This window comes from Rattus norvegicus, chromosome 2, assembly GCF_036323735.1.
Source record: "Rattus norvegicus strain BN/NHsdMcwi chromosome 2, GRCr8, whole genome shotgun sequence".
Classification (NCBI taxonomy): domain Eukaryota; kingdom Metazoa; phylum Chordata; class Mammalia; order Rodentia; family Muridae; genus Rattus; species Rattus norvegicus.
In genome coordinates, this window is record NC_086020.1 from 243,685,966 (window position 1) to 243,698,546 (window position 12,581).

At 44.7% G+C, this 12,581-nt stretch overlaps 1 protein-coding gene across 2 annotated transcripts in view; it reads right to left on the reverse strand.

The window, feature by feature from the left end:
- Positions 1-4,776: 4,776 nt before the first annotated feature.
- Gipc2 (GIPC PDZ domain containing family, member 2) overlaps positions 4,777-12,581 on the reverse strand; it is a 79,458-nt gene continuing 71,653 nt past the window's right edge. For both annotated transcript variants that reach the window (NM_001037210.1, XM_039102808.2), the window contains exon 6: positions 4,777-5,221. In NM_001037210.1, coding sequence (NP_001032287.1) covers positions 5,073-5,221 — 149 coding nt within the window. In that variant the 3' untranslated portion in view covers positions 4,777-5,072. The remainder of the gene's footprint in view (positions 5,222-12,581) is intronic.

A 12,581-nucleotide genomic window follows, 5' to 3' on the forward strand; every position in this document is an offset into this window, starting at 1 on the left:
AAATAAATGAAAAATCCTGTTTATAACACGTGGTGATTTAACCACGGTTAATAGCACCATCGGGAGGCAGCAGAATTAAAACACGATTCATAAAAAGGAAGATTCACAAGATAAAAAACAGCGTTACAGCTCAAAGCATTGGCAAATTACTAAAATACGAAAAACGCCACAAAGAACAAGCAGCTCAACTGACCGCAGTTAGAACAGTAAAACCTGAATCAACCTCGGGACAGAATCCTATCATAATACAGATAAAAGCCTTTTCGCGAGCTACAGAGTATCGATCATTAGCGGCAAAGAAACTTGACTTGCCTATTCAAGCAAAGAACCATTTAATTCACAGTTTCCTGTTTGCTCAAAACTCATTTAAAAGTTTTGCAGCCATGAATTAAGCTTTAAATTTTTTTAATGCGCCCGTTTAATTTTCTGCTTGGTATGAAGTCGTCTATAATTTTTACAGGATATTAACCGCAATCATTTCTGCAGCGCTCCACTGGTCAGAGCCTCTCTGGGTTCTGGTGGAACCCAGCCTCTAGTGGAACCTGGGCTGATTCTGGTAGAATTCGTCATCGGCCTCAAGACTCTCAGGAGACCACCAAGCGCAATCCCCCAAGGCTCAGAAAAGTAGCTGAATATCAGAGACACTGTAGCTGTCAGCTGTCTAGGCTTAAGAATCAGACTAGACAGGCCAGAATGAAGACTACACCGAACAACGGACAAACCTATCCAGGTTCACAAGAAAAAAACAGCTTCCAGGTGGCAGCCCGTACAGGTAGTGCCACCTGCTGGTCAGACGAGGTAGAAAACAAAAAAACAGGGTTGGCCCACCTGGGCCTTGAGTATTGTCCCACCTGCTTGAGTCTATCTGGAAGACCCTCAGATCACTTTCGTTTTTATTATTATATTTAATAATATTTGATTTAATATTTATATTATTATGAGAGTTTACATTTTTATTACTATGAGTGTTTTGCCTGTATGCACGTATGTGCCCACAGAGACCAGAAGAGGGCATCAGACGCCCTACAACTGGAGGAGTTGCATAGAGGCATGATCCACCAATGTGGTTTCTGGAAATTGAACCCAGGACCTCTGAAAGAGCAGTCAGTGCTCTTAACCATTGAGCCACCTCTCCAGCTCTGAGTTAATTCACTTTAAAAGACTAATCCCAACTGATCAGAGATGTTCAACCAAGAAAACTAAAGGAGCGAGGTGGGCATATTCCATAGAAGTTTAGTTAATGCCACGGACCCCATCCCAGTCTGCCTTCCCACTCCAGAACCACCGTGGACCTCAGTTAAATGGAATGTATTGACTACAGCCCCTGACAAGTAGAACATTTGATCACCTCTAAAGGAGAAACCTTTTGGATTTTGGTCAGTACCCTTAAAGGTAGTTTTATTCGGGATTTAGTATTGACAATAGCCTTTCAAATATTCCTTGTGTATTAACCAAAAAAACAACAACAACAACAACAACAAAATACCTTGTTGGTTGAGTCCACACAACAAAGTACTCATAGGTGGAATCAAATCAATTAGACCATGAGATCACTTTAACCAGAAAAGGAGTGAGGTTTGCAAAGCCGGTTCTCACTCCGCAAAAAATGGTCCCAGCCTCTGACTTCTTAAAAAAATAATAATAATAATAAGTCATTCCAGGAAGAACTTGTCACAGAAATGGCCACACTGTCAAGTACAAACTCCAAGCTTAATTATTACTGATTTCCATTTTCCTAACCTGAAGAACCAAGGTCCTTCCTGTCCTAAAGTCTGTCATTTATCCATCTACATCTACGTCTGGTGAGCATGGCCTCGAGGAGGCTGCTCTTTGTGTGGGCGGGGAGAGCAGTGGCCCAATCTACAGCCTTGCTTTCTGGGCTCTCCTTCCCTACACAACTTTCCTTGGTTGAGTGACGTGTACCTTTTACATCATTGTTCCTGTACGATAACACAGAATTAGCTTTGCAGAGACCTGAGGGTTTAACTCCAAACCATTTTCAAATCCTGGATTTGCCACACATATGCGCCCTTGAGCAAGGGAACTCATTCCCACAACCTATTTGTTTTTAATATTAAAAACGAGGTGAACGTTACCCAAGTGGTTGCTAAGGATTATCTGAGGTGGCTGACCAAATCCTTGTTGACATTCTTCATTGTCTTAGTTAGGGTTCCATGGCTGTGAAGAGACTCCATGACCATGGCAGCTGTTATAAAGGAAAACATTTCATCAGGGCTGGCTTACAGTTGCAGACGTTCAGTCCATTACCAGCATGGTGGGAGCATGGTGGGAGCATGGCAGTGTGCAGGCAGCCATGGTGCTGGAGGAGCCGAGAGTTCTACGTCTTGATCCAATGGCAGCAGAAGGAGACTGTGTGTCACACTGGGCATAGCTTGTGCATAGGAGACCTCAAAGCCTGTCCCACCGAAGCACACTTCCTCCAAGGCCACTCTCTTAATAGCGCCACTCCCCATGGGTCAAACAATGTGTCTATGAGGACCATTCTTATTCAAACCACCACACACACCAATAATTGGGATAATTTTTAAGTTTGCAGTTTTGTGTTGACTGCACTCACAGTCTATCTTTGGCTGCATATAGCTCCCAGGCTAAAAAAATATGAGTAGTATGCTAAAAAAAAAAAAAAAAAAAAAAAAAAAAAAAAAAAAGGAAGAAGAAGGCCTGAATAATCACAATCTTCCTGTCACATTTATTCAGATAACATTAAAATCTAATGGGGAGATGGCTCAGTGGGTAAAGTGTTTTCTATGAGAGCAAGGGGATCTGAGTTCTAATCCACAGCTCCCATGTCAACGCTGGGTGTGTCTGCAATCTCCATGCTGGGGAGACAGATCTCTGAAGCTCATTGGCCAGGCTAACCAAACCAGTGAGAAATCCTGTCTCAAAAAACTGAGCTAAAGAGCAATTGAGGAAGACACCGATGTCACATGTACATGTACGCCACACACACACACACACACACACACACACACCATGCACAGCCCTCAAACTACACAAGAGAAAATGAAAGCATTCAAAAGATTATTCTGGGGGTTGGGGATTTAGCTCAGTGGTAGAGTGCTTGCCTAGGAAGCACAAGGTCCTGGGTTCGGTCCCCAGCTCCGAAAAAAAGAACCAAAAAAAAAAAAAAAAAAGATTATTCTGTCTGCCAAGAGGTGCAAACCTCACAAACAGATGTTTCTGCAGGTGTGGAGACGAAATGGCATGAGGAACTGACCTTGTTATTATCAGTCTCCCAGTAGAGGCAAGAGGTGAGAACATTTCAGAGGAACTCCTCTTAGTGTCTGCAGCACCGTGGTCCAGCTGACACCCTTGGTAACAACAGTGGCCTTCAAATTCTAACAGACGAGAACAGATGATGCCGTTCACAGACATTGGTGCCTCGCACACCCAAGATCTACAAAGATCACCATGACAGTGATATTCTGTAAGACACGGGGAAACAGTTCTAGTCTTCCTGAAGACCTCCAAAGGAGAAACTGACACAGCCCCAAAGGAGTCCTCTAATTCATACACACTCACAGGTACTGACACACACTCATAAACTCTCCTACATAACTCACTCATTCACACACTCACACAAACACACCAAGAAATCATAATGATGACAAAAATATACAATAAACATTTCAAATCTAACATCTGGTGACCAAAACAATTACTTTGCTGTTGTTAAAACTACAATGTTTCTATGGGCCTCCCACTTCATCTGGTAATGTTACCAATCCTAAAACACCAGCTCTCTTTTGTGTCTACCACCTTATAGGCACTTTTGAAACCTCCATAGGAAACTCACTGAACCATCACTAACAGATCACAGCTTGAACTGGACCTTATTTTCAAATAACGCACAAAAGAACTAATCAGTCTGTATCCCACGGGCTGTTCGTGCTGCTCGTTAAGGATCCAAATAGCTCCTGTCCAGGGCGCAGAATAAACGAAGAAAATGAACCACAGCACTGCTCTACTGTGACTGAGGAGGCAGCAAAAGTAACGTTTTGCCAAGAAGGACAGAGTTATCTAGGCAGTAGCCCAGCATGAAGGAGACATTCCTTCTGGTCCCCCGGAGCACGCCCTCCTGGTTACTGCCGAGGTGCTTGCTCGGCACGGTCCATCAGATGTACTAGAGTGCCTGGCCACGCCCTCTTCCGCCTTACTGAATGATCTGCGAAGGGGCCGTTTATTTCCATTCCTCTTCCATCCCTGAAATGTCCACGAAGGCTCAGGCTGTCATTTCCTCTCAATCTTCTCAATCAAGCTAGGGTCAGAGGAAGGGTGCCGGGACTCTAATAACAGACGGATGCGCTCTTCCATTCAGCCCTCCTCCTCTACACACATCGGGAAACCGGTTCCAGACAGCATTTCCTCCGATGCTTAGGAGGCCGAAGACGATTGCCGCTTAAACCACATACTCGCACGCCAAAGACAGCATGTCAGACACAGTTATTTTCTGAGCAGATATGCTTTGGAGTAAAAATGCTACAAATATAAACACTGGCCTGGAGGCCTCAGAAGAGTTAGCAGGATAGAAGTTATAGGTGAAAAAAGTAATAACATCTGAAGGTCTGAAAAAACAAAACCAAACACGCAAATGCTTCTATTTGTTATAGTTCTACCTTATATGCGCGTGCGCGTGCGCATGCACGTACGCGTGCGCGCGCATACACACTCACACGCGCGCGCACACACACACACACACACACACACACATATGCTCGTAAATATATAAGATATTGAAGAAAATGCCCACAAAGCTGTTGTAATCAAGTATTTTATGTGGAAAGAGCCAGGAGTACAAAATCACCTACGTAGAGACTCCTTTAAAAATCTAAAAGCTTTGAACAAATATTAAAATGGATCACACTTTAATTCACCTTGGGCATATTATATAAGAAATTATATTAAACATTATCCATAAATCAAAATTACATTCAAAGACTGTGTCTCATACACATGAAGATGAAATAGAGTCCATAACAGCGTCTAAGACTCCCGAGGAGGCTGCCCGCAGAAGCGCTCTGGGCCTTTCTGCGGGAAGACCGGCCACACCATCATCTGCCTTGTTTCACATCACTGATGGCTCCCCATACGTCGAACATGAACTCATCAGGAAAGGCAAAGTCTCCCAGGGTCTCGTCGAGCGCGACAGCAAACTCATCTGGGTTGCTCTTGTCTTTTCCAGCTTCAAACATGGTGGTAGCTGTCAAGGGTAATGTTTGAGAATTAAGGAGCCATGAATTAGCATCAGAGGACCCATAAAATGTTAGCAGGACCATGACTTGTACCAAAGTAACACACACACACTTTCACTTACCAAGGAGCAGCGGTAGTTTTCAGTCCACTGTACAAGGTATGCAGTTGTCACTGCTGCCCTGTCCCCCAACCTGAGAGCCTGTTACTTGGGATTCCCTAGTATTCGTTCGGAGTTGTTCGAGGTTTTTTTGTTTTGTTTTTTATGTCTGGTGGGGGCTGTACGCACTGTGTGTGTGTGTGTGTGTGTGTGTGTGTGTGTGTGTGTGTGTGCTAGAATGCAACCTCAAATGTTGCCCCCTGCAACATCACCCACCTCATTTTGAGAGAAGGCCTCTGGCCTGGAGCTCGAGAGTTAGGACTAAACTGCTCTCTAGCCTGCTCCAGGAATCCTCCTGCCTCTACTACTCCAACACTAAGTTTGAAAGCGCATGTCACCACATCTTATATTTTCACACGGGCTCTGTGGATAAAACGTGTGCTTTACCGAGTGAGTCCTCTCTGCACCCGGATGGGTGAAGACACACTGTAGGAAACCCTGTGGCTAACCTCACCAGGAAAGCTCGTGGGTGCACACAGCTCATCTCCCACAGTGATTGACAATCTCTGTCCCTCCCCTCCCCCGGTCGCTAGCAGCTGGAGCTTACGCTTTCCTCACCAAAGGAGCAGTTCATAGCTTGCCACACAGAGCTTTGAGTTCTAGGACAGTTTGCTTAAATTAAGGCGGCATCTGGGATGTGCCTTCCATAAGAAGCTACTTGAACCCCGTGCTCTGTATCTCAGAAACGGCATCCGTCAGTCCATATTTCCAAAAAACTTTCCCCAGAGTAGACGCCCATGGAGTCCACCCTAGATGTTCGCTCGGCACCTTATAAGCACCAACAACCAAAAAAAAAAAAAAAATATTTTTTTTAATACCATACATAGTACAGCTAAGTGCTGACCTCTTGTGGCCGCTCTGAGAATCTTTTTATGTTCCCACCACCACAAAATTTTGACCAATATACAGTTTCAATTAAGTTTGTAAATATTTAAACAAGTTTTAGGTATAAAGATTATCCTATTTCTTATAATATGCGTGTGTGTGCGTGTGTGTGTGTGTGTGTGTGTGTGTGTGCGTGTGTGTGTGTTTATATATGTATGCATGCTCTACCTCTAAGCTTCACCCTCAGCCCTACATGTTTTAAAATATTTTATTTACCTGTTGTTTTTTTTTTGCGGGGGGGGCGTTTTTTGCCTGAATGCCTGTCTGTATATGCAGTGTCTACATGTCTGTGCACCATGTATCTGAAGTATATGTACTGCCTGTGGAGGCCAGAAGAAGGCGGTAGGTCCCCTGGATGTTACAGAAGGTTGTGCGACACCAGTGCTCTTAACCGATGAACCATCTCTCCAGCCCCTACAGTGCTCTTTTTAATAGAAATCTACTCCGGATTCCACTGCTCTCAACTTAAAAGGAGCCCTTCCCAGTGTGCATTGTTTCACTGACCAATGAAAGGAAGCCAAGCTCTCCTTTTCCGGCTGGAACCATGGAGGCTGTACCAGACAAGAAAAGGTTGCCGCTGTGCCAGAAACCCTTAAGAAAAAGCGAAGGAGTTTTGCAGAGTTGAAGGTGAAACGCCTGAGGAAGAAGTTCGCCCTGAAGACACTGCAAAAGGCAAGGAGGAAGCTTATCTATGAGAAGGCAAAGCATTATCACAAGGAGTACAAGCAGATGTACCGGACTGAGATTCGCACGGCTAGGATGGCGAGGAGAGCTGGGCCCTTCAAACTATCTTCCCCGCGAGGTGGAAGGAAGAAAAAGACAACTCCATCTGTAGAAGGTGGAGATGCCGGCAACAGGGAAGACCAGACAAGCAGGCTTGTTAGACGAACTAAGGTATTGCCCGTGGTGTTTTTATAGTCTGATCAGTTAATAAACAGTCACAGCTTGGCAAAAAAAAGAAAGAAAGAAAGAAAGAAAGAAAGAAAGAAAGAAAGAAAGAAAGAAAGAAAGAAAGAAAGAAAGAAAGAAAGAAAGAAAGAGAGAGAGAGAGAGTGTTTCTGAAAGCCACGGATGTAGGGAATCAGGGAAGTAACTGGTTCATTTGTCTGTTACATTAGTCTCACACTTCTGAAGTATATTTCATGCTAATTGTATCTGAACAACAGAAATTTCTAATTTAACAACAGCTGACATTCTTCAAATAATTACTTTCCTTACACTTTGACTCCCTAAGTGGCTGATCTCATTACCAATCATGTATAATGACAATGGCTTTGTGTCAATCAAAGGAATTTGCTACAGACATTTAATTAAACTGACAAGGGACCACTGGGTGATTTTGATGAATATTTTAGAATGTTTAATGGTCTAAATTTCTGAGAGCAAGAGAAAATTCATTTTCTAAGGTTCTTTTTCATTACATTTATTTCTCCGTTGTGTGTGTGCACCTGTGCATGTGGGAGCGTGCATGTTCCGGTACATGGTGCTTGCACCAGGCTTAGCGAGCAATGCCTTTACCTGACCGACCATCTCACTGACCCAGAAAATTCATCTTGAAAGACTTGTGTCTTAAATCCATCTATAGTCACTTGTACCATTAGCCAACAGAATATATTTGTATTTTCTAAGATTTGATTTGCAGGGCTTGAGAGATGGTCATCTATTAAGAACACTTGCTCAGGCTGGAGAGATGGCTCAGTGGTTAAGAGCACCCGACTACTCTTCCAGAGGTCCTGAGTTCAAATCCCAGCAACCACATGGTGGCTCACAACCATCTGTAATGGGATCTGATGCCCTCTTGTGGTGTGTCTGAAGACAGCCACAGTGTATTCACATACATGAAGTAAATAAATCTTTTTTTTAAAAAAACCTAACTAAATGGGTTGTGATAAGAATAAGAAGGAGAGGAGCTGGAGAGATGGCTCAGTGGTTAAGAGCACTGACTGCTCTTCCAGAGGTCCTGAGTTCAAATCCCAGCAACCACATGGTGGCTCACAGCCATCTGTAATGGGATCTGATGCCCTCTTCTGGGGTGTCTGAAGACAGCTACAGTGTACTTACATACAATAAATAAATCTTTAAAAAAAAAAAAGAATAAGAAGGAGAAGGAGGAGGAAGAGGAGGAAGAAGAAGAAGAAGAAGAAAAGAGAAGACTGGATCTTGCAGAGGACACAGGTCAGTTCCCAGCTTTCTATGGTGGCTCACAATCATCCATAACTCCAGTTCCAGAGGATCTGACTTCCTCTTCTGGTCTCTACAGGTACCAGGTATTCATGTGGTATGTACATATACATATATATGCATATGCATACACATACACATACATATACACATACACATACGCATACATATACATACAGGCAAAACACTCATACACATAAGTAAAGTAATCGTTTCATTAGGGGAAGCCGGAGAGTTGGCTCAGCAGTTCAGAGCATTCAGGTTCAGTTCCCAGACCCCACAAGATAACTCACAACAGCCTACAGTTCCAGTTCCAGTTCCATGAGCCACCATGGCCTCTTCAGGCTTCCATAAGCCCCAGATTTATGTATCTCTACCTATTTAAATATGTGTGTTGAGGGAAGTGTAATGTGAGTGCAGTACCCATGGCTGCCAGAAGAGGGTGTCAGATCCCTCTGGGGCTGGAGTTACAGTGGCTGCGAGTCATTGACAGACATTTAATTAAACTGACAAGGGACCACTGGGTGATTTCGATGAATTTTTTTAGAATGTTTAATGGTCTAAATTTCTGGGTACTAGGAAGCAATCACATCCTCTGGACGAACCATCTCTCCAGCCCCCATATGTGTAGTTTAATAGAAGTAACTATCTCTGATAGAACTGTGAACTTTTCTAAAGGTGAAGGTCTTACACTGAGAGCTGTGGTTCTCCCCAAATCCCAGCTCAACTAAAGACAGATGAATTAGATTATTTCCAACAAACACTACCTGTCTGCATTTTTTGAAGTCACCACCCGCTCTAAAACCCTCTTCCCCTCACGTCTGCATTATTGTCACAAGCATGAGTCATTTGTCCCAATCCCAGAATTTCCCCAAACATAGAATTCTACAGAAGAGATGACCCTGACCACGCACAGGCTTGCTTTTAACTCTAGCCTTCTCTCCTCTGATCAGCCAACGGGGTTCTGAGTCTGGTTACTTATTTCTTTCCCTAGGTTTGGGGAGTTTCCTTGAACACTGATTAGATTTTCTATGCCTTTAGTTTTTATCTCAGCTCATTTGTCTGCCCCCTGGGTTTCAGCTTTGCTGATCTTGAAAGTGTGTGGCCTTTTCTGCTTAGCCTGTCTTCTCCCCCGGTGTCTAAGTGTGGGATGCATCGACCTTGTCTTCTGAACGTGATATGCTTGCTTTTGTTTGATTTAGTTTATTAGTGGTGCTGTCACCACGGTTTGGTTTGGTTTGGTTTGGTTTGGTTTGGTTTGGTTTGGTTTTCCTGAATTTTTCATTCCAAACATTTCCTTTTGTTTGGTTGGTTGAGCTTTGAAGCAGGGTCTCACTATGTAGCCCTGGCTGTCCTGGAACTCACAGAGATCCACCTGCCTCTGCCTCCTGAGTGCTAGCATTAAAAGCGTGCACCATTTTTAAGCAATGCAATATGTTTCTCTGTGTTTATGTGTTTACACCACAGGATAACTAAATTATGCTGTACTGACTGGTTTTATGTCAATTTCACACAAGCTACCTTTACCTGAAAGGAGAGAAACTGATGCCACCATGAGACCCAGCTGTAACGCATTTTCTTAATTAGCAATTGATGGTGGAGGGCCCAGCGCATGGTGGGCGGGGCCATCCCTGGGCCGGTGGTCCTGGTTCTATAAGAAAGCAGGCTGAGCAAGCCAGGGGAAGCAAGCCAGTAAGTAACATCCTCCATGGCCTCTGCATCAGCTCCTGACTCCAGCTTCCTGCCCTGTGTGAGTTCCTGTCCTGACTTCCTTTGACAATGAGCAGTGATGTCTAAGTGTAAGCCAAATAAATACCCCCACCCCCAACCTTGCTCCCGATGCCCCCACCTGGCACATTTCCTTCTTCCTTTCTTCAAAACTTCAATTTCTATTACTTTAATGGCTTTCTTTTCAACACTCAGGGGTGATTTTTCTTACTTTACATTTATCTGCTTTTATGTGTCTTGCCTGTTTTCCCTGGCCATCTTATAAGCATGCTCTTAGATCCTTTATCTGACATTTTACCCGGTTCAGTTAGTATCTTTGAACTTGTTGAAGATTTATGGACTTTTGACTTAGGAGTCACGCCGCCTCCCTTTTTGTGTTTCTTGCGTTTCTGAGTTGTGAGGTGTGCATTAGCTGATTGTATACCACACCCATTTTATCTGGCTTAGTGAGCAGCGGGTGGGCTTAAGGTTCAGTCCCCAGCACCTCTCAGAGAGGAGAAAACGAGTTACTAAAACATCAACAATAGGGCGCCCAACAAGACGCAGCGGTACACTTAGATTGAAACCTCGTCATGGTAATAAACTGACAGGGACAGAGACGGCTGTGAGGGGAGGTCAGCATTATTTAAGGTGAGTACAGAGGTAGGAACGGGAAAATAAAGTGGGGAGGAGAAGGGGAGCCAGAAGAGGTCCGAGGTTACGGAAACAAAGAATAAATGAGAGTGTTAAGGAGAAAACTGAAAGAAAACTTTATTAAAAGAAAACAAGGTCACCCAATCATGAAAAACACATAAGCAAAATCACAGAAATAATATAAACATAAGAGCTTTGGAAATAAAGTAACAATAAACCGGAAGCATAATAAAAAGAAAACTGAAAACAAGGGCTAGCAAAACAGGTGGCCTGCTACACTGGCTTCTCTTGAGTCCTTTAAGCCCGGGGTGAGTCAGGTGTCTGTGGAGCCAAGGACGGCAGGAGGCATAAACTCTTACAGTTGATGCCACTGTGCCAATGTGGGTCACATGTCAGCCGTCCCCCTAGCTGCCTTCCCTTCTGTGGCTTCTTTGCATAGGAAGGGCTTCTGTTAACTACATTCAGCTCTGTATTATGGGGGGTGAGGGGAAGCTGAGTCTCCTGTGCTCCCCAAACCTCTCAGTTCATACCCCACGGAGTGACTAATGTTCCAACTGAGGGAGTGTCTCTCAATGCGTTGGGTGTGAGAGAAGTAAACACAACTGTGAGATCTGTGCAGACCAACCTGACTCTGAACCTTTAAAACCCCTCTAAGCCTCAAACACCCTGGGGGAGAGGAGGAGGTAGCAGGTGCCAAGTGCCTCGGTGCAACCACTGGGTTTTCAGTCCCTGTGGCAGCCACAGGTGGCTCAGGGTTGATCAAAGTCCTGGCATCGGGTTCAGGACAACAGAGACTACAAATTCATTCTAGGATAATAAGGCCAGTGCCCAGGCACTGAGGGCGAAACCACGTCTCCTGTACACTCCACTGTCAACCTCCCAGCCTGTATGTCCGACTACCTCCTCTGGCTATAGTCATGCATGAGATGTAGTAAGTTGACTTCCGGCCCCCTGGAAATTAGAGCCTCTGCTCACGAATAGATGCAGCAGCCTGGGAGAAATCGGGCCGCATCCTGCTGCAGCCAGCCCTTAGAACCAAGAACAGGTAGGTACCCGCTGAGACCGCTAGAGAACTCCATTCTGAAGGAAAGGGTGGGAAGCCCATCCACCCACTACAACTGCAAGATAGGTCTATGGCCCAAACTGGTGTCTGTCTCCAGGGCAGCTGTAGGGGGTGGTTCTGATGCTCTGATCAGGAATGAATGCTGAAGGTCCTGTTCCCCCATTGGTTCTTGACCATCAATAAAGATGGCTGGCTGGAAGAGGTGGGACTTCCAGTTTCCCCCACAGGCAGGCTAGCAGATGCAAGAGGAGGAAAGAGATTTGCCATGCTTTGGAGGAAGAAAGAGCCACCAGCTTCATGAGATCTCTAGTGGAGGGACCATCGGCTGCTTCCCCAACTGTGTCTGGGGAGCAGGAGGGAGATTAGAAGCCGTCTAAACTGAGGGAAGACTTAGAGGTGTTGAGCTGGGATTGAAGAGAAAGGCATGCTAGCTGATGAAGGCTTAGAAGAGCAAAAGGCATATTAAAGATAAGTTAGTGTGTGTGTGTGTGTGTGTGTGTGTGTGTGTGTGTGTGTGTGTGTGTGTGTTTCCTCCTTGGATCCAGGGTGGCTCCCGGGCAGGGGCTGGTAGTGCAGTCTGCATCTGTAGTAGAAACTACATGCTACAAACAGGAATTAAGCAGAGGGGCTCAATTTTGAGCAGCCACCTCTTAGTGCAAGGACACCCAGCCACAGTCCTGTGAGACATGGGGAGTAACACAATGGACCTCCTATTCAAGT